At 41.0% G+C, this 21,541-nt stretch overlaps 1 protein-coding gene across 2 annotated transcripts in view; it reads right to left on the bottom strand.

Annotated features, from left to right (window-relative positions):
* FEZ1 (fasciculation and elongation protein zeta 1) overlaps positions 1 to 17,531 on the bottom strand; it is a 50,148-nt gene extending 32,617 nt beyond the window's left edge. For both annotated transcript variants that reach the window (XM_070952345.1, XM_070952346.1), the window contains exons 1-3: positions 17,372 to 17,531; positions 7,668 to 8,009; positions 2,333 to 2,432 (exon numbers count right to left, since the gene is read on the bottom strand). In XM_070952345.1, coding sequence (XP_070808446.1) covers positions 2,333 to 2,432; positions 7,668 to 7,978 — 411 coding nt within the window. In that variant the 5' untranslated portion in view covers positions 7,979 to 8,009; positions 17,372 to 17,531. The remainder of the gene's footprint in view (positions 1 to 2,332; positions 2,433 to 7,667; positions 8,010 to 17,371) is intronic.
* Between the last annotated feature and the right edge of the window lie 4,010 nt (positions 17,532 to 21,541).

Below are 21,541 nucleotides of genomic sequence, written 5' to 3'. Positions count from 1 at the left end.
AGGAACACAGAAATAATTTAAAGTAACAGCTAGGGGGAAAAAGTTCAAAATTTGAAGCTTACCGCAGGGTTAGGCCATCAGTCAAAGAGACTGTGCCTCTTCAAAGTTGAACATAGCCTTTGGGGTGTGTTTGTGTTTGTGTTTGTGAAATGTTTCCAAATAGACAAATTCCACCCAGTTACCTTGCATTTCCTGTAAAGCAGTATTTTCCAACATTGGACATTTTAAGACATGTAGACTTCAATTCCCAGAATGCGCTAGTCAGCAAAGCAGAGCTGTCTGGGGAATTCTGGGAGCTGCAGTCCACACATCTTAAAATGGCCAAGGTTGGAAAATATTGCTGTAAAGAGAGGCAAACTAAAAGAAAATGGGACATCTCTCTTCTGAGGCAGCAATCTGGACAGATATTGGGGAAGGCGGGAGGAAGAGGTGATAGTAGTATGGAATCTGCCTTGTTATCTGGAAATCCTTTCTCGCCATTCCATTCAAGCCAAAGTCCTCTCCAGATTGCCCTTGCTGTCTCACGACTTTGATTTTGAAAGGCAATCAATATGTGCTCATCTCACCATTTCCCTGGCTGCAGCAATTTATTCTGCTGAATTGCTGCATCAGCTGATGTTCTCAACTTCTCTGTTTCCTGGAGTGTCAATTGCATAACTCACTGCACAGGAAAAGATGGCTACTGAAGGGCTCCCAAAAGGTTATGGGAGATGGTTCAAGTTGCCTTTCCTGGAAGAGGGATGTACTGAAGTGCCATCTTACTGGCGTGGGAAGTCCACACTGGATGACATTAGTTGATGCGAGGTCATCTAAGCACCCAACAATCTGGAAGGGGTCCTGATTTACCAGTGCCTCTGCCAGCAGTGCCCTACATAGGATCATAGAGCTGTAAGAGATCTTCTAGTCCAGCCGCCTGCCTAAAACAGGAGTCCTTATTTCATTCCAGACAAATAGCTATTTAATCTCCTCTTGAAAATCTCCAGTGATGAAGCACCCACAACTCTGGAAGGCAGGCTGTTCTATTGAATAATTGTTCTCACTGTCAGAAAATTTCTCCTTAGTTCCATGTTGGGTCTTTAAGGCTCCTGAAGGATCTGATGAGCTCTAAGCCAATGGCTCCTTCCATCATCAGGTTAAAGTATAGCACATCTGACCACAGAAGATGAGTTTATGGCAGGGGAGCTACCAGATACTCTTCAGATGTTTAGGATTACAACTGCAGCAATCCCTTGTCATTGGCTGTATTGGTTGAGAGAAGTGGAAGCCAAACTCCTAAATATTAGGAGACTCAGAAGACTACACAGGAGAGCATTCCCTCTAAAGAGCCTCTGAGTTTGCATCGGTTTAAGGGGATTTCAAGCCCACATGTCTATGTCATGTTTTTCTTTCAATAGAAAATGGTCACTCACTGGACACTGACATTTATATGTACTCTGGATCCAACAAAGAGCTTCGCATGTTTGATGATCCTGTCATGGAGCTCATGAATGTTTGGTACCCACTACACATCCCTCAAAACCAGATTCCTTCAAAGCAGTACCCCAAAAATGGATTCAGCCTTCTCGGTGACTATTGTAGTTATTAAAAATACTTGCCCAGGAGCAAAATCATACCCAGAAATTTTATTCAAAGAAAGGTTTTTGTGACATAAAGAAGAGAAAGGTCCAATTAAGCCTTCTAGGCTACACGCACCCTCCCCCTCCCCCCACAGATTAGGTAAGAGATCATATTTTTTTCTTCTCCCAAACATCCAAATCTCCACCACAGCTGGGACACTGAGCTTCTCTATCAGAACTTAAATCCCATCTCACTAAAACCATTTTCCTCAATCTGGTGCCCTTCAGATGTTCAATTCCCACTGTGGCTGGGAACACTAAAGTTGCATTAAGGGAAGTTGTTGTGCAGAGCATCAACTGGTTTACTGCTAATAGAGGACAGACATCAACAATGAAAGCTACTGTACATTATGAAATGGTTCTGTGTTAACTGAAACAGACCCGTGCCAGCTAAATTTCACTCATATTTTTCAGATTTAAAAGAAACAGGGGAGAAGGAAGGAATGGGAATGTCTATGATTCCAACTATTTTTTTTAAGAATACCCAACATAAACATGGAAATAATATTATTTATGGAAACTTGGGAAGTCAGGAAGGATTTTGGGCATATTCTTAGGTTCTGCCTTGTGAAAAGACAGCCAAATGTTATTTTAATTTTTAAGACAGTCATTCCTGTTTGTTGGATTTTAAACAGAGCTTCAGCCCAAGCATACCCCCTGTGTTATCTTATGAGTAATGGAGGGGAAGGTTGAGACAGGCCCATCCAGGTAACTACCTCTGTGTCGGAGATATTGCCATTGAGCACTTCAATGTTGGGATCCCTCAAGTCCTCGGTGATGGATGGGATATAATTGTCCGTTAAAGCATCCCAGACCCTGCAGAAGAAAGCAAGAAGGGTTAATATAGAGAATCTGTCTTGACAGCAGAGATGCTTCCCTCAAGGCTGTTAGCTTGGTCTACAGAGTTCAAACACAGCAGGAAGTGCACTGATGATGTTACCTAGTTTGGGTAATGAAACGTCAGGAAGAAAAACTCAGAGAGCACCAAGGACCCCTCATATAAATACATCCAAGCTAAAATGTGTTAGACCTGATTTAATTTGAAGTCTAAGATGACTTGGTCCAGATCTAGCCCAATGGTGTTAAAAAAAGAGAGGAGGGTTTTTATAGGAGTTGAACATTAAAAATATTTCTCAGCTAAGAAATAGTGGACTGAATTTAAAGTATCTAGCATACTTTCTTTACCTTGACATTATTTTATATTAAGCATAGCTTCACAAAAGTAGATATAAAATCCCTTTTACAAGAGGCACTGGTTTTGTTTCCCCCAACAGTAATATTTTTGTACAACTTCACAGTACATCATGAGGGTCTTCACTTTCCTTGTGCGTACTCTCCCATTACCCAACAGACCAGCATTAATAATTGTTGGTGTCCTGTCTGCTTCTTTGTTTTTCCCTAGCTATGTTTGCCACTCTGCAGGTGTGCAATAGAACCAAACAGAATAGGCAGCAAAACATCCCAACACTTAAGGAAAGGAGGGGGGAGAAAATGGAAGGACTGGAAAATGGAGTAAGACAGCAGTTCACACACTGCAGCTAAAAAAGAAATGCAGAAATGTAGGTGTCATGTTTTTTCTGAAGCAGTAATCATGCCATTACCTTCTAAAGTTAAACAGACTTCACATGAACACCACTAGAATCCCCTAGAATCATTCAGGGGAACACCAATCTTGGATCGGTGTAAAGCTTGTATTTGGAAGGATTCCTAATTTAATCAAGATCTTCTACAAACATAATTGGTTGCTTTAGGATCTGCTAATTAAAGACTGAATGAATTCTAACACAAGCATCAGAAAACATTTTGGGGGCCTTTCCTTTACCTGTAACCACCAGGATATTTGTTTACAAAATTTCTGTTCTTAATTTCATGTCTCTACTCTGGTAAAAAAAAGTCAATAGTAATACATTCATCTATTTTCAATATTGTGAGACCAATCTCTGTTATTTATGTTTTGACAGCCAAGGAGCAAAACTGCAAAGAATGTGAGCTGCCGAAAGATGTGTCATATCACTTCAGGCCACTCTGAGGTCTCCTGGCTCAGCTACAAATTAAGTTCTAAATCCAATTAATTCTATTTATTGAATGTATTTTCTTCAGATATTAGTTTCCGGTTCCATGTCTATTCTCTCCAAAATGGCTGAAATTGTCCTCAAGAAATCAAAGAGAAAATAATTCTGTGGCAACATAGACAGGAAGTGGAACGAATAAAAATGTCAGAGGATCTTGTGCATAGATTTAGCTAACCAATAAAGATTGCTTTAGTCCATGTCAATAAAAATATTAATCTTCCCACATATTTTCTAACAGATTCCTAAAATATCCTTGGGAAATCACTCACGACTGATCACCCCATTCCAGATGGAAGCATCACAATGTGCCTTTTGGTCTGCATCTTTATATTTATGGATAGCAGACATCTCTCATTATGTGTTTCATCACATTGTTTATAAAGACACCACAAAAAATGGGAGCATGTGATAAACTATGACTCAGTGAACAGGGATTGTCCTCACCTCTCAGGAGGAAAAGAAGAAGAGCAGAAAGTGAGTTCTACTCCATCGGTCTCTTAAAACCAGCATTATCTGACCCTTGGACTTAACATATGAAGAAAATAATGAAAAAGAAATGAAATAAGTCACTATGACTAAGATAAATAGGTTTTAGAGAGAGAGAAATGGAAAACCTGTCCCTTGATATTAGCCTCATTTAAAAACTATTGATTTATTGATAGAAGAAAGTGTTTGTAGCTCAGGGTTGAGCTATGGGGTCTTTTATACTTTCTGAACTTGGTTTTATTTGCTTGCAGGCACTTCTGGACCCAACTAGGTAAAATATTTAGTCCTAGTAAAGGAGTGAGGTCTGCTGTCATATTGCATGCTACTGGTTTGCCCAGTGTTGGTGATTGTGGTCTTGGTGTTACCTTAATGAGGCTGTTGTTTACTGCTAGCTTGTTTGTCTGAGTCGATAGTTCCTTGATTGGGTATTGTTTGCTCCTTGATTTTTGGTCTAGTGTTAATTGTGGTGTTGATCTTTGCTTATCTGGGTGTTGATTGCTGGTGAGGAGGTGTTTTGGTCTTTCTGTTTTCTTTTTGGCTTTTTGATTATCTCTTTGGATTAGTATGTAAATGTTAATCTCTCTTGATTTATCATTCTCTACTTTAGATAGATTTATTTAGATAAATAAATAAATAATTTATTTATCTATTATCTATCTATTTATCTCTATTGAGATCTATTTGTTTTTTCTTTTTCTGCTGTGAGTTTGAATGATATATATTTTGGTTGTCTTTGTTTCCTAGTCATGGACTAGAAAAAGAAATGTTTATCTGTCTCTTATGCCAGGATAAGAGAAGGCCTACTCAGGGTGCCATCGGCTAGACAATGTCGGCTGGCAACCCCCAGGGGTAGAGCCTTCTCTGTGGCCGCGCCCACCCTTTGGAATCAACTTCCCGTGGGTCTTTGGCTGTTCCCTGACCTTCGTACCTTCCGCTGTGAGCTTAAGACCTGGCTGTTTAAACGCCCTAGCCAGGACTGATGGGGTCTACTGTTTTAAATTGGTTTTTAGTCTCTTTTAGTCTGTTTTAATATGTATTTATTGGATTGTTTCATTGATGTGAGCCACCCTGAGTCCTTCGGAGAGAGGGCGGCATATAAATCCAATAAATAATAATAATATTATTGCTATGATTGTTGTTATTAAACATTGTTATTCATACTAACATTGCTAATACAGTAGCAATGTTTATCTTACAAAGCAAAAAATATATTTTGTGGATTTCAATCTGATGATAGCTGAGGGCTTTGCTTAAGGTGGGGGCTCTTATTCCATTTTATAAAATTGTGTTTATAAAGCTGCCTGTGTGGTTTTATATAATACCTGTAGTTATTAAGGCAATTGTCATGTTATGGCTCAGGGCTGCTGTTCATTCAAAAGAACTCGAATGGCAGATCTTCACGTATTGGACCAAGTGTGGACCAAGTAAAGTCCCATCACAGAATCAAGGACAATCATTGGCTAACTGGGTGGCAGTTTCCAGTCTTCTGTCATTCAAACCCCAAGAGACGGACAAGTAAAGAGTGAAAACTGAGCCAGATCAATGATAGTACAGCTGCAGATTCTCTTTTTCAGATTCAGCCATGACTATGATAGAATGTGCACCTCCTGAATCATCAGCCTGGTTGGTCCTGACAGTAACGATGATTCAACTGGATGCAACTGGTTCTATTTTAAAACTGGAGAGTGCATGCCAATGATCTGACACTTCCCATCAAAAGGAAGGAACTAGAATTATCTCGGCTCAGAAGCCAACAGGCTGGAGTCTTTTTGAAACTGATGGGATTACAGCCCAATCTCCTAAAGACCAGAAGATAGGCACAGTCTTGATCTAACAGCCTGAGATTCATATGTCCGGGCTAGGCTCGTAGGCAAGCAAATCCAGTTTATTTCCCCAAATAGGAGAGTTGCATTTCACAGAGCAATTTCAGTATCCCATTCTATGGGGTGACCTTCACTAGAATCCCATTAAAGAGTTTACTGGCTGATTTCTGCAAGCGTTGGACCATACCTAGAGTGTTATCAGATAATGTATTTTTAATATCCTGGTTTTGGAAAAGTTCACATCTGTTCACATGTCTTTATAACAGTAAACAATGTGTCTATTCAAGTAAAAAGCAAACAACTGCATATCTGGGATTGAGCCAAAATAAAGAAAGAAAAACCCAAATCCTCCCAGCTGCGTGGAGCACAGCAGGTCAGTAACAGATCAACAGCCAGAAGGACAAAAATTATGAAAATCTGTTCCTTGTTGGAATACAGACAGAAGTCAGACTTCTGTTTCTGAATGAGATATTGGATTTTCTTGGACAGAAAATCAACTGTTGCTGGTCCCTCCTGCCTCCCAAATTTGCATAAACCATGCACACTGATAATTGTAAAATAGTACCTAAATTATTTGCCACCTTAATGTCGCCACTAATATTTAGCTAATTAGTAATAAAAACAGAAATGCACCAAGCCAACAGAAATTTGCACAAAAGTTTCCCATGCTAATTCAACTATAAAGCTGCAAATTTAGAAATTATTATAATAGTAATTATAGGTGGTCCTCAACTTACAACCACAATTTGGATGGGAATTTTGGTCACTAAGTGATATGGTTGTTAAATGAATCATCACATGACCAGACCCAATTTTAGGACAATGTTTACTGTGATTGTTAAGCGAATCCAGCTTCCCCAATTGATGTTGCTTGTGGGAAATCAGCTGGGAAGGTTGCAAATTGTGATCACATGATTGCAGGATGCCGCAACTGGTCATAATTGAGAGCCAGTTGCCAAGTGTCTGGATTGCAATCATGTAACCACAGGGGTGGTGCAATTGTCCCAACTTCACAGACAGGTCATAAATCACTTTTCCAAGAGGGTATCATCACTTTGAACCATTGTTAACAAATAATCATAAGTCAAGGACTACTGATAGGGGTATGGTTTCACATGCTACCTAGATCCTGCACATGCATAGATATAGCTTTGCTCGCTTGCACAGCCCAGTTCCTAATAGGCCATGGACCCAGACCAGAGACCCCTGATCTAGGGAACAAAAACTAAAAAACACAATTGTTACACTAACAAAGGAAGAATCTATAAATTTAGTTTTGCTTCTTTGTTTGAATTTTTGGACTGTTTCTTGCTTTTACATCCAATTGCAGCTGTTTTCTTTAAAAGTTGCACAAAAATGCAATTGCATCTTTGGGATGTTTTGTTTTTAATGGACACAATTTTACATCTGTCTGAATAGATGCTTTATACCAAGTCAGTTTTTCTCAACTTGGAGCCCTTCAAATAATTTGAGTCCATAATTCAATTTCAATAAAGGGGACCTAAAAATAAATCACTTTCAATAAAGTGGAAATAAAAATAATAAAAAGGAAGAAGAAAAGCTGGTATCTCTTTGACTCAGCAGATGTTCTATTAGATGTCTTTAGGTAGAAAACACTGAGAAAGTGCTAACCAGAAACAGTTTCTATGACTGTTCATTTCTTGACTTACTCTTCATCCTGCAGATTCTCCTCTTCTTCCTGGATCTGGAAATGATTCTTCACGGGAGCCAAGTTCTCTGTTTTGGCATTGTAATTCCGAAAGCAAATGTTGAGCTTCTCATCAAATTCATTGACCAAATCTTCCATGGACTTGAAGCTGATGATCTCAGAAGAGAAGTTCTCAAGCTCAGAAAGAGAAGGATCTTCCAAGTGCTGAGCTGAAGAGCCATAAAAATAATGAGCTTTCTCTTCCCTATCTGCTATGTAGCATGGCCTCAGATCTTCAAACTCTTCATCTAGGCTTACAAGAGGGGCTTCCATGTTGAATTGGCAAATGGAAGAAGGCTGGCCTCTGTAAGAGAAGGAACATAAATGAGGCAATAGTCAACCCTGGCACCAACAGTAGAGCATTGATTATGTCACATTGCATGGAGTGAAAATTATCCTAGGTTCCAATTATCTTGGTTCAACTGTTTCAGGAAAACACTTTTATGCAAGGGTAGCAAAAAAGATAAGCTTTTGCTTCCTGGTGTTTAGTTACCATAGAGGTTTTTGCTGCTGAAAATAGCAGGAGAAAAAGAAAGGAGAGACAGAAAAAAACCCTAATAAGATACCAAACATTTCTTCATAATACCATTTCTTCCTTGTTTGTTACAATTGACTACCAAGCTTTTTAAAGCTTTCAGCACCAGTCTAATACCTCTTTATACCTCTTCATCCAGTGCTTCACTTAAAATGGTATTATTGTATCTTTTTAGAATTAGAGTTTTTAGAGGCTTTTTTAACATTTTCAAATAGTTTTTACCAAACTGTTATTTGTTTCCAACTTATAGAAAATAGTTATGTTGGGGGGGGGACAATTAATGCCACTCTTCTTTGGAATCATGTTTAAGGTTAATGGATAGAAATGTTATAATTTAATAATAAATAAAACAACTGATTCCAACAGCAGAAGAACTAATAATATCTAATCTCAACCAGCCCCAGTTTGGTCTCGTGGTTAAGGCACCAAGCTAGAAAGCGGAGAACCATGAGTAAAAGTCTCACCTTAGCCATGAAAGCCAGCTAGGTGACTTTGGATCAATCACTAGGAGACTATGAGTTCTAGTCCTGCCTTTGGCATGAAAGCCAGCTGGGTGATTTTGGGGCCAGTCACTCTTTCTCAGCCCAACTCACTTCCCAGGGCTGTTGTTTGGAAAACAGGAAAAGGAAGATGTGTTGGATAGTTTGCTGCCTTCAGTTTTTGTAAAAATAATAAAGTCAGGATACAAATAAATATGTAAATAAAATATGATAGAACAGAAGCAGCAGCTGTCCCAAAGAAGACAGTAGAGTACCATGATTTTGAAGATGAAACTTCTCATCCTCACATTATACGGTATTTGCACACAATGTAAAGAAGAACTACAACAAATGAATGGTGTGAGTTAAGGATAGAGAATTCCCACCTATAACTACCATATCTCTAACAGAATAATATTCTGATCAGGAAGACTAATGCACATACAACTGTGCTCTTTCGTATGTTCTTTGAAACCAAGCAAACAATGATTCTCTGAAATTATCCACCATAGTTGCAATCAGCCCCTTTTGGTGAGGAACAGAAAGCCATATATTTTGCTGAATATTCTCTTGAACCAGGCAGAATGTTGCAGTAATTAAGGATAACAATACCCCCACCCCATCACCCCATCACAAAAAGGAAGAAGGGAAATGCTTGGGCAATTTTATATTTGAAAATACCAGCTTAATTATATTGAGCTAAAGTTCAGAGTCAGATCCACCTTGGTGGCCAAAACGCCATCTTTTTTACCAAAATCAAAAAGGAAGAATTATCCTCCCTCTGCAGCGATTCTCTGATGACTCAACTTCTCAAGTTCAAGGACATGGGGGGGGATCCAGCTCTAATTTAAGCAATTGAATTCATGTCCAATTGAATATCCAGGGAAATCTAGCTTTCAAGCAAAGACAATGCTACAGTGTGAAGAGGTTCACAAGCTGCCTTAATTGAAAAGTATGATCTTGCCTATAATAATCCACCTTAAGAAAAGTCATTTGAGTCCCTTGTAGGAGCTGAGTTGCAGCTGCTTGACGCTAGCAGTAAAAACACAAATAATATTGCCTCTGAAGGTTCCCCTGCCAGCTAAATCCAGATTGCCTCCAAGCATTCTGCTTTGATTTGATAAATTTAGGGGCAAGGGCAGGGAAAGCTGAACCAATTTAATTTCCGAAGGGAACCATTAACTTATTTGAATATTGCCATCTAGCAGACAAATTCATTACCCCAGACACAGCCTGGGACGAAGGCAAAGTTCTGTAAACCAGAGCTTTTTAAAAAGGCTGCCTGCTGGCTCTGCTGGCTCCATCCAGATTTCTTTGCTGATTGATGGATAGGCGCCTCGGCTCTCCTTCTGGATTAAAATTGCTCTATTGTCACCACAGTCACTGCAAAGAAAAGGCGTCACGATTGGGCTGCAGTTCTGTTGCTGTGACAACTCCCCCTCTTTCCTCCCTCCCACCTTGGGGCACAAAGAAACAACTGTTGTTGCCATTTCAAGGATCTGCAGATGAATTTAAAGCATTCTGCAACTTTTCTGGAAGCCAGGATCATTTGGATAAGCAACTGATTGTCAGATTGTGAAACTCAGACTGAAATCTATGAATTTCGCAGGTGGTCTTCCATACAGCTCGTCTTTGATGGTTTACATGCACTATTTTAAAAAACAAATTTGGGGTGTTCATGCTGCATTAATGATCCGTGGTCGTCTTTAGGAGGGGAGCAGCAGCATGGGATGGAAAAGAAGCAGTACTGTGTACCACTTGCTGCTGGCATTGCATTTAGACAGTCTCTATACCTCCAGTTAAAAGATTTAGATTGCAAGAAATGTTCTTGCAATGAAGGCATGGGAACATCAGCACTGACAAAATCACCATCAATCAGTCACAAAAGGGAGCTTTACTTGGAACAGCTTACCGTTTGTGACAATACCTTTAGCACCATCAAAGAGTCACATTTGCCTATCCCAAGTCCTTGGGAAGGACTCAATAGGTAGACAAAAATGCCAAATCCAGTCTGAACATTTGGCGGACTGTGAAACCAACACTAGTAATACTAAGGGCATCTATGCAAGAGCTGAAGGAGTTTCTTGGATGAGAAGCTAAGCATCTTCAAAGAAAAACCAGAAAGTCCAGTTGCCTCTTGAAAAAAAGCACCTTTGGGACAAGCAAGACCTGGAGGACTGAGAATCGCCATAGACATTTAACTGTGCAAGAATTTAACTTCCATTCTTGAAAATGATGATGTTAAAATGTTACGGTCTTTTCACTTACAGAGTGATTACCATCTCTGGATGGTACCTTATACACCAGAGGTCTTCAAACTTGGCAGCTTTAAGACTTGTGGACTATGCTATGCTATGCTGGCTGGAGAATTCTGGGAGTTGAAGTCCACAAGTCTTAAAGCTGCCAAGTTTGAAGACCTCTGTATCACACTCACTGAAAAGCAAAGCATCATTTTCGTAGATGTGGCAACTACCCAGGAGAACAGAATTGAGGAACCACAATTGGAAAACTTTACTCACCAAAGTGGGATCAGAACTCTGATCAGGCTGTAGGAAAATTCTTGTAAAGTGATTGACATACCAGGCAGGACGACAAAGAGATTAAACACCTTTTTTCAAGGATTAAATATTTCAAGTATATAAACTATGGATTAAAGAAACTACCTTACTGGGCACCTGTAATATCTTCAGATGTTACTTGAGATAATTTCCATCTTCCTGGATGAGTCTCAAGTTTCTATTGGTCAAACAAGTTATTATTTTGTTGGTTCTTTTCCCTGCCTTATTCTTTCATGAATAAAAACCGCATCATCATTATCATTCTATCTACTTAAGGCAGTATCATCTCTGTTCAGCTAAGGGATTCCAGGTAAAGGGATATCCCTTTACCTGGAATCCCTGGGCAATCAGGAATTTCATGCGCAGTAATCAGATGATTAGCCAAGAAGGGTTCTAGACCAGCCTGGTTTATTTCCATTTCCCTAGCCTCTACAAATATCAAGACCCAGGAAATTGAAAAAAAGACAAATCAGAAAAGAGAACTTTTTCCAAAAATTTCTGTCCTGCCTCTTTTTTTTCCTCTGCAAAGGAAATATTCCTCAAGGCTAGCAGGAAAACAGAAGATACAAATCTCTTCTTAGCAATACAGTGGGATGAATGTATCACTGTAGGCTAAGAAGTTGAATTATACCTGAATTGCCTAGGCAATTCTGCCTAAGCGCTGAGGTCCAAATCTCTAACATCCCTACTGCTCTGTTGTAGAACAGAAGCCCTCTTGTGAAGACCATTTTAAGTATTTCAATCATAACTACTACAGCCCTCCGACTCATTATATTCTCAATTGTTTTTCCATCCTGCTTAAATTAGTACTCTCAGCTTTACTAACTGGCTGCCTGGATTATAACTGGGAGAGATAAAGTAAATTTTGTGAGATAAGACATTTCCACCTTTAGTTTACATTTTTTGTTATCAGCACACTGCACTTATACAGCAGACTTAACTTGTGGCTGTCAAATCATAGCTTACTTATTTATTTATCTAGCGTATGGCATCCGCAAAGATTGTGCAATCGCTACTAATCACTGGGGTATGAAGTGTAGATTATCTCCATTATGATATACCCCAAGCAATTAACAGAGCGGCTAATAGTCAACACACAGAGTGACCGAACTGGATACTGCATCCCTCATAGTTAAAAACTACAAAGGTAGCAAATCATAGCTGTGTGTTTCAATTTAAAAAAAAACCCTCCTACCCAATATTTATATATGGAATAAAATTTAAAATTATCAGATGGAGCTCATCTAGGTGCAGCCTCTTACATCATCATCTCACTGGAAGTCCCCTCTGTATCTTATTTATGGGGTCCCCAACCTCTGGGCCACGGGCTATTTGGAGCCGGGCCATGCAAGCAACGTGCAGCTTCACATGTGCGAGTGGCAGGAGCTCATGCACAAAGCTCAATTTGGGTGAGTGGCAAATGGAGGCACGCATGTCCGCTGCATACACTGTGCGCCCAGAATCACCTCCTCTCCCCCCTGCCACGCCCACTATGGAAAGTGCAAACAGTGGTGGGTTGCTACCAGTTTGCCCCAGATCAGGTGAACCGGTAGCGGCGGCGGCAGGAGGCTCCGCCCACCTGCCTGGACGTCTCTGTGCAGAAGCGTTGTGCGTGCACACGCACACACCCACAAGCGAACCGGCAGCGAATGAAATTGAGACCCACTACTGGCTCAAAAGATTGGGGACCACTACTCTACAGCACCAATCACTTTCATTATTCCTCTTGCAAACAGGACAACACAGGTTTTTTTTTTTTAATTTGATTTATATGCCGCCCTTCTCCGGAGACTCAGGGCGGCTTACAATGCATTAAGCAATAGCCTTCATACTTTTGTATATTTATACAAAGTCAGCTTATTGCCCCCACAAACTGGGTCCTCATTTTACCTACCTTAGAAAGGATGGAAGGCTGAGTCAACCTTGAGCCTGGTGAGATTCGAACTTACAGTAATTGCAGACAGCTGGTGTTAATCACAATGCTATCAGTCTGCTGAGCCACCAGGCACCAGTTGTTGTCTCCCTGACTACTACCAGGAGGCCTCCATCAGATTCAGCAGACCTGAATCTATTGCAGGCATTCAGAGATTCTCCCTGCCATCCACATTATCAACCACTGATCTTTCCACCTCTTCCATTTTTTATTCTAACTACAGGTGGTCCTTGACTTACAACTACAATGGAGCCCCAATTTCCCATTGTTAAGTGAGACATTTGTTAAGTACGTTTTGCCCCATTTTATGACTTGTCTCATAGTTGGTAAGTGAATCACTGCAGTTGATAGATTAGTAACCTAGTTGTTAAGTGAATCTGGTTTCCCTGTTGACTTTGCTGGTCAGAAGTTGCAAAAGGGGATCACATGACCTTGGGACACAGCAAAGATCATAAACATGAACCAGTTGCCAAGCATCTGAATTTTGATCACATGATCATGGGGATGCTGCAAAGGCCATAACTATGAAAAATGGTCATGTCACATATTTCAGTGCAGTTGTAACTTTGAACGGTCACTAAATGAACTGTTGTAAGTCAAGGACTACCAGTACCTTCCTCTCCCACTGACCTCCAGATATAATGAAATGGTCAGTTTCTGGACAGGCAGCAAAATACAAGTTGGCCTTCCAATTACTACTTTATTTTATATAAGCTTCCAATTCCCCTTGGTCATTATGAAGTGACAAAAGCAACTGAAGATGGACGTCAAAGGAAAAGAATTGAAATATGAAATCTGCCTGGCACGGCCATCCATTTTCCTTTATGCATCTCTGTATTTAAAAAGTCCTAAAACATGCCACATTCCCCATCATATTTTGGAAGAAGACACACATTAGTGTCCCACCCTAATCTGAGGTTCTTCTCATGCAGCTATTTAGGAAAGTCTTATGGCTTTTGGGTTCATGAGAGTCACCACAACTCCTTCCCAGAGACAGAAGGTTTAAAGAAGACCCCTCACCCAGGGACAGAGGTTAGGAGGATTGGCATGTGCCAAAGTTTACACTCCCAAATGAAGGGCTGCAGGAATCACTTCCTGGACCTGCAACTTTCTCCCTGTCTTCCTTGTTATTGCTACCTGCTTGCTTATTGGCTCTTTTTGGCCAATGAATTAAGAGCAGAGACTGGAAAGAGGTGACTCATTGAAGGAGAGGAAGAAAGACTGACACAGAGAAAGTCATCCAAGGTCAACACCATGCTGATTTGTGACAGGACACATTTCCCAACATCCCAACTACAAGATCCCTCACTGATGATCCTGTAGGGTCAAGGAATGGAGAAAGCACATTTGGGGGATTCCAACATGCAAACCAAGCCAGGTGTCATAACGGGGAAGACAACAAGCAAGACAAATCTCCCATCTGACCTGCAGAAGTCCCAAGCTTTCCTTAAAATGGGGTGGCAATCAATCAGAACTCCCAAAATGAGAATTCTATGTGGGCTAGGAATTCTAGAAGTTTAAGACCTCTTCCCAATCACATCCAGTTGGAAAGGTCTGCTTTGCTGCATCAGCTTTGTGCTAGATGGATTGGCCAGACGGTAGCTCATCGCCTGTCAACTTAAAAGCCAAGATGAACAAGGGCAAAAAAAAATATTGTGTTTCAGTAAGTTAGAAGCCATTGAAAAAGCATCTTGGCAAATGCAAGATGGAAAATAGCAAGCGAGGCACTTAGATAGCTACTTCAATCTCTCCAAAAAGAGAGAAGAGCTGCAGCATGGAAAAGGAAAACAAAAGACATGTGTATTTACATATGCTAATATATACAGGCCCATGCAAATTTAGAAAGAATTGCTATGTTATAAACAAAAATACTTTATAATATAATGTGATGTAATTGGTTACAGAGGGTAGAATATCATATATCTGCACAGTCTATCCTAGTAACAGCTGATGGGTACACTCAGAGCTCCTGGCTCTTTCTTCTGACAGCTGTTATTAAACTGGATTGAATAGTCCATCCAACATGTTCAGACCAAGAGCTCAGCTTTGTACAGCAAGTTTCATGCCATGCACCACCCAGCAGGAGGTCACATTTGCAACTGGGAAAGAACAGAGCCATCCGCCCACTCTGTAATTTAACTTCTCCTGACTTTGGAGAGGGAGTTGAGTTTTAGATCTAGGAACGTGCAGTCAACATTTTAGTGTCTCCAAAACAAAACAAGCAAAGCACAATATAGGGAGAGAGAATTACTAGGAAATGGTTAATAGAGGCTTATTAAGGCTCAGTTAAGTACAATAGGTCTGTTCTTTCCTTCCTTCCTTCCTTCCTTCCTTCCTTCCTTCCTTCCTTCCTTCCTTCCTTCCTTCCTTCTTTCCTTCCTTCCTTCCTTCCTGCCTCCCTCCCTCCCTCCCTCCCTCCCTCCCTTCTTTCTTTCTTTTTCTTTTTCTTTTCTTTCTTTTTCTTTCTTTCCTTTTCTTTTTCATACAATAACCTCACTAAATATATCACTCATTTTATACAATAAGAGTGGAGAAACAGACATTATGACTTGTAATTACTGACTCAATTTTGCAATGACTTATTCTTAGGACAGTTCCTTCAATATATCTGATTTCTAGCTATGAAATGAAAGGCTCAGAGGCCTAGATGGAAAAGCCTCGTCATCCATTATCCTTGGACAGAGCTACCAGCAAGTTTGAGAAGATGATGGGGAAAAGCACCATTGGGGACCCCTCTTTTGCTGAGTACAGCAGAACTAGTCTGGCAGTGGTGACTATCAGCCAGCAACAACCTGAGGCAACTGAGATCCAGCATTATAATGCATAGCATAACGACATAGCAACATAGACAGATTTACACCAGGGATGATGATGTGAGTGAGGATAGCTGAATTTCACTTGGCTGGTGTTCCTAAAAGGCCAGTGAGGGTGTCATCAATAAGCCCTGTCCAAATCATGGGACTTCAGAAGACACTAGTTCCTGATTTTAGTCCTGGCCCAGCTTCTTTGAACTATTACTTCCTCCTGGTATAGTTCACATCAACGTTATGCTATTTAAGGAAGGATGACACCAAAAACTTGCTTTCCTTTACAAGAAGTAGCAACAAAGACCTATTTTAATGCTGATCTTCAAAAATCAATGAAGACACCTACAAATCATGGCCTCGTCCCTTTCTCATTTTGCTTTTGCAGCATCCATCTGCAGAGATGCAGAGTTCAGCTTCTCCAGAATAGTCCATAGTCACTTTAACATCCCTTCTGCCTCACCACCAACCAAACAGCACCTTGCAAGTACACCCACCTGCTCCTGCAGATCATATTATATACCTGATCCTCCTTCTCAGAGCTTCCCACACAGGTTCTCACATAACACACACACACACACACACACACACACACACACACTTCACAAGCAGGCATCCCAGCCTCTGCCAAGTCCTGAAATCACTGATTGGCTTCCCACCCATGTCTAATGCTAGAAATCATGAGCCTCTAATGATGTTATTTCCAAAACCCAGCTCAATGCCCCAGCATCCTTGCCACAGGAGCACCCGTACCCCTGCTCCATGCAGCCCCCTAAATAAAAACCTGGCTGCTCAGATATTGCAGGCCTCATCGCAGAGCCCCCCTCCTACCTCTTTGTCTCCGCAAATAACCCTGGTCACATCTCTCCTTCCCTTTCAGTCCAGCCATTCAATGTACGGAGACATTTCCCACCTGTACAAACACACGCCTGGTATCCCACAGCCCAGCTGTCACTTGAACAAAAGGCGAGCCCTCTCTTCTCTGAGCCATGGAATGCAGCCTTAATCTATAGGCAAAGAGGCAGTCCCCTATAGATGCCTTCCTCCAAACAGAGCAACCTTGTTCCCATGCACAAAGACGGCGCTGTCCTCATTCCAGCATCTCCCCAGTTGCCTAAACATGCATCCACCTGTCAGGAACGCTCAGCATCTCATCCTTTTTTTTTTTTTTTTGAGAAACACAACATTACCCCACCCCAATGACAGGCTACTGTGGAAGGGTGATAATGTGGGGAGTTGAAAAGGTATGATCTGCTGGGCCTTTCACAGCAGACAATAGGAGAAAGCACCTTTGAAGCCCTTGCCCAGGAGACACCTCTGGTTCTCCTAGCCCATCCCAGCCTCCACAAATACGCACCTGAGCGTGCTGGCAACACTCCGCTCACCTCAGCATCCCATCCGGTAGGCCCAAGTGATGGAGGGAAGGAAGGAAAACCAATTCGGCAAGAGGAACCGGCCAGCAGCTGTCTGTGCGGGAGGAACACCGCGCGCTGTTCCTAGTCACTGGACTGCCTCTCCTCTTTGCAGAGAGCTTGAATGAGCCGTGGGATCAGCCTCCCTCATCAATATGCATTAACTCTCAGACACGGATGGATAGCAACAACCCTCTCTCACTTCTGATCTGGATGCCAGGCCCCTCCAAGAACAGGGACAGCCTAACGAGAGTCCAGAGACGTAGAGACAAGATAGGAAATCTGGGAGGTTAGGCAGCCCGTTTGAGTAAGGCAGAAATCTTCGCCATCCTTTATTCACAGCCTGCAAAACCAAGTGGCAAAGACAGCTCCAGCCCAGCCTCTTCAGAAAAGAGCTGCATCATTTGGGGCCCCCACCCCTCCCACGAATGGAGTCACGCTGATAGAAAGGAATATTCGAAGCAGGGCCCGAGCTAAAGTATCTGTATCTGCTCTCTGATGAGGCTTTTACAGAAGTAGAAGAATGATCTACAGTATTATGCTGCAGAGAGGAAAAGATGTCACGCAGCTTTGTTTTTTTTTTCTGCAAAAGGAACATAAATAAGAAAATTGTGGGGCAGATTACGAGGAGCGACCAGTCTGATTCTAGGTATCCTCTTCCCAAGGCAAAAACGGCCAAAGTCAAGAGACAGAGTTAGAATTTCAAACTTGAACTTTTAATGGCTGATTACTCTGATCTTCATGAACATTGCTGCCTTTGAACAAAATTGGGTGCTCTAAAAAGATGCTTCCAAATTCGTATTTGGGGCTGTCACAAACTAGTACATCTTCCCTTCCACCCTGCCCAGGATTGATTTGTAATGTTTCACTGGTTTGCATGATGTTTTCCAAAGGCCCAAGATAACAAAAAAATCAAATTAATCAAATAAAATGCAACTGTAGGTTATGTTCTCAAAATAGCATCTCAACTCAACCCCTCTCCTTGCTTCTCCTAGAACACCCTTTGTGTTATGTCACCACTTGTTTTCTGCTAAATCAAGCTTGTCCAAGGAACCCCACATTTCTTCCTCTTCATTTATGATGTGTTTAGCAGGCTCAAATGGGGAATAAGAGTGCCGACACTCAAAAGAGAGGTTTCTGTGGTTTACCAGTTTGAAAACAAGTTTACTGGTGGCATTTTTGTAATGTTATTCAGGCCCACAGTCTCACCAGGTCACAGAACACTCACCCAACCTAACAGTATTGGGTGAGTGTTCCAGTCTCAATATCCTTTGAAGATGTCATGGAGACTTCAAAGGACTTACTTTGAAATTCAAGCCAAAGAAGAAATGCATAGTTTAACGAACCAAATACATGAACTCCTATATAAGTCTGCCTAAATATGGATGTCTTTCAATCTCTCTTCCATGGGTTTCCATCATCCAAGAAAAGACAGACAGACCATATTTTCCGTGTAGCATCCCATTTGTGAAATCTTCTCCTGTGGACCATCTGTCCAATTCTATTACCTTTCCCCATCGTGCAACTGCATTTTTATTGTAGTAGACATCTTATTGGATTTGATGGTACTTTGGGCTCACCATGCTTTGACTTTCATTTGGTTGAAAGACAATATTTATTAAAGATAAATAAATGGCAGCAGAGACCAAAAACACCTGCAATTGATAGCTACAGTGAAATCTGAATTTGAAAAACAGTATTCACTCCAGAGAACTATTCAAGGTGGAGCAATATAAAATAGTTACTCAGAAGCCTGAACATTTCACAACTGCAAAGTTGTGTTGTGGGTTATGTTTGGTTTCTTCTATTAAGCATAAGCCTACGCTAAGAATTATTGTAAACATGAAAGGGAGTGAAGAACTCTTTTGAAAGAACAAGATGACAGCACGAACAAACAGAAATCTGAGGGAACATCTGAGTCCTGTCATTGATCATTTTTTTCCCAAGCTGCATATAGTATGTGCAGTATACAGGTAATCCTCAATTTACGGCAATTGGGACCAGAATTTCTGTTGCTCAGCAAGATGGTTGTTATGTAAATCATGCCCAATTTTCCAACTTTTTTGTCAGTTAAGGAAATCACTGCACTGAACCATGCTGTCATTAAGCAAATCCGGCTTACCCCCATGGACTTTGCTTGTCAGAGGTCGAATGAGGTCGCAAATGGTGATCACATGACCTCATGATCCTGCAACCATCGTAAATACATGCCGGTTACCAAGCGCTCAGATTTGGATGCATGTTGATCCTAAGCGTGAGGCCCAAGTTGTAAGTTTTCAGTGCCATTGTATTTTCGGTCACTAAACGAATGGTTATAAATCGAGGATTACCTGCACATACATGCCTGTTTCAGCAGCAGTACTGAAGGGATGGACTTGAAGATATTGGAAAAGAAATTGCCAAAGACACAGAAGCAGCTATAATTTCACAGGCACAGATGTTTGTGTGCAAATAGGCAAGGCGTCCTATTGGCAATTTCTTTGTAAAATGGATTAGCCTCCATCAGGAACCATGATGAGCCGTTCTGATATTTCAGAGCATTTCATCTTGCCTGACAGGTACAACAATCCATCTGACAAGTGTTATTTCAAGGACATGTTATTGTCACCACATATTAATCCCACTTTCATCCTGGCTGTCAGGAATGGATGCCCAAACTGACTTTGCTTTATTATGACGTGGTGATCTGAAGCTTTGGAGGTATGTATCAGTCATCATGAACAGTGATCCAAAGGGTTACAGAGTCTTCCTGTGAACACAACTATCAGCCTTAAAAGTAAAAAAGAAAGCCTCCATTTATTGCCTCAAGGCTATGTAAGGCCTCTGGAAATGCTAAATTGTTTACTCGAAGGTAAACCAGAATGGCAGGCAGTACTGTACTGAGATTTCTATCACAATCTTGCTCATATTATACATAGATGGGTTTTACTGTATTTCTCCCAAGTAAATACAGGTAGTCCTCAACTTACAATTGTGCCCAAAATTTATGTTATTAAGTGAGAAATTAAGTCAGTTTTGACCCATTTTACGACTTTCTTTGCCACATTTGTTAAGTGAATCACCGCAGTTGTTAAATTAATAACATGGTTGTTAAGTGAATCTGGTTTCCCCAGATTTTGCTTTTCAGGTCGCAAACTCTGGGGCACATGATTCTGGAACCATCATAAATGTGAGTCAGTTGTCAAGCATCTGAATGAAAATCACATGAGCATGGGGATGCTCCAACGGTCGTTAAGTGTGAAAAATGGTCATAAGTCACTTTTTTCAGTGCTGTTGTAACTCCAATCACTAAATGAACTGTTATAAATTGAGGACTACCTGTATTCATAAGTATAATTGATCAAAAGGATGCACCTTTGAATTCAATGGGGCTCCACTGGGGATAGCAGCTCATTTTACTTATAGCATCCCTATTCTTTAATCAAAGCATTGGATAACAATTCAGTCATATTCTGTAGTATTTGCACTGTGATTTACCTACTGTCTAATGCGCCTATCTTTATGTTAAAAACAAATTAGAACCATAGTCACCTTGGGTTACAGATGGGGAGCAAATAAAATAAAATAATAAAATAAAATAAATAAGACAGACAGACATTGCTGGAAGGGACCTTGGAGGCCTTCTGGTCCAACACCCTACCCAAAGCAGGAGTCCTTATATCATCCCTAAGGTTGACTCAGCCTCAGGTGGGTAAAATGAGGACCCAGATTGTTGGGGGCAATAGGTTGACTCTGTAAACTGCTTAGAGAGGGCTGTAAAGCACTGTAAAGCGGTGTAAACGTTTCAGTGCTATTGCTATTGCTATCCCAGACAAATGAATCTCCAATCTTTTGATTAAAACCTCCAGAGATGGAGCTCCCACAACTCCAGGTGTCAAGCTGTTCCAGTGATCAATTGTTCTGTCAGGAAATGTCTCCTTAGTTTCAAGTAGTTCTACCAGTTGCTTCTTGTCCTGCCCTCCAGTGCTTTGGAGAATAAGTCAACTCCCTCATCTCTGTGACAGCCCCTCAAGTACCAGAAGACAGTTATCATGTCACCCTCTTTGTTATGGAAGACATACCTTGTTCCTTTAACTGTTCATCATATAGTTTAGTCTCCAGGACCTCTTATCATA

The sequence above is a fragment of the Pituophis catenifer genome, unplaced genomic scaffold (assembly GCF_029215685.1).
Source record: "Pituophis catenifer annectens isolate HBS135680 unplaced genomic scaffold, rPitCat1.0.hap2 SCAF_12, whole genome shotgun sequence".
In the NCBI taxonomy this organism is placed as follows: Eukaryota; Metazoa; Chordata; class Lepidosauria; order Squamata; family Colubridae; genus Pituophis; species Pituophis catenifer.
This window is presented reverse-complemented; position numbering and strand designations above follow the sequence as displayed.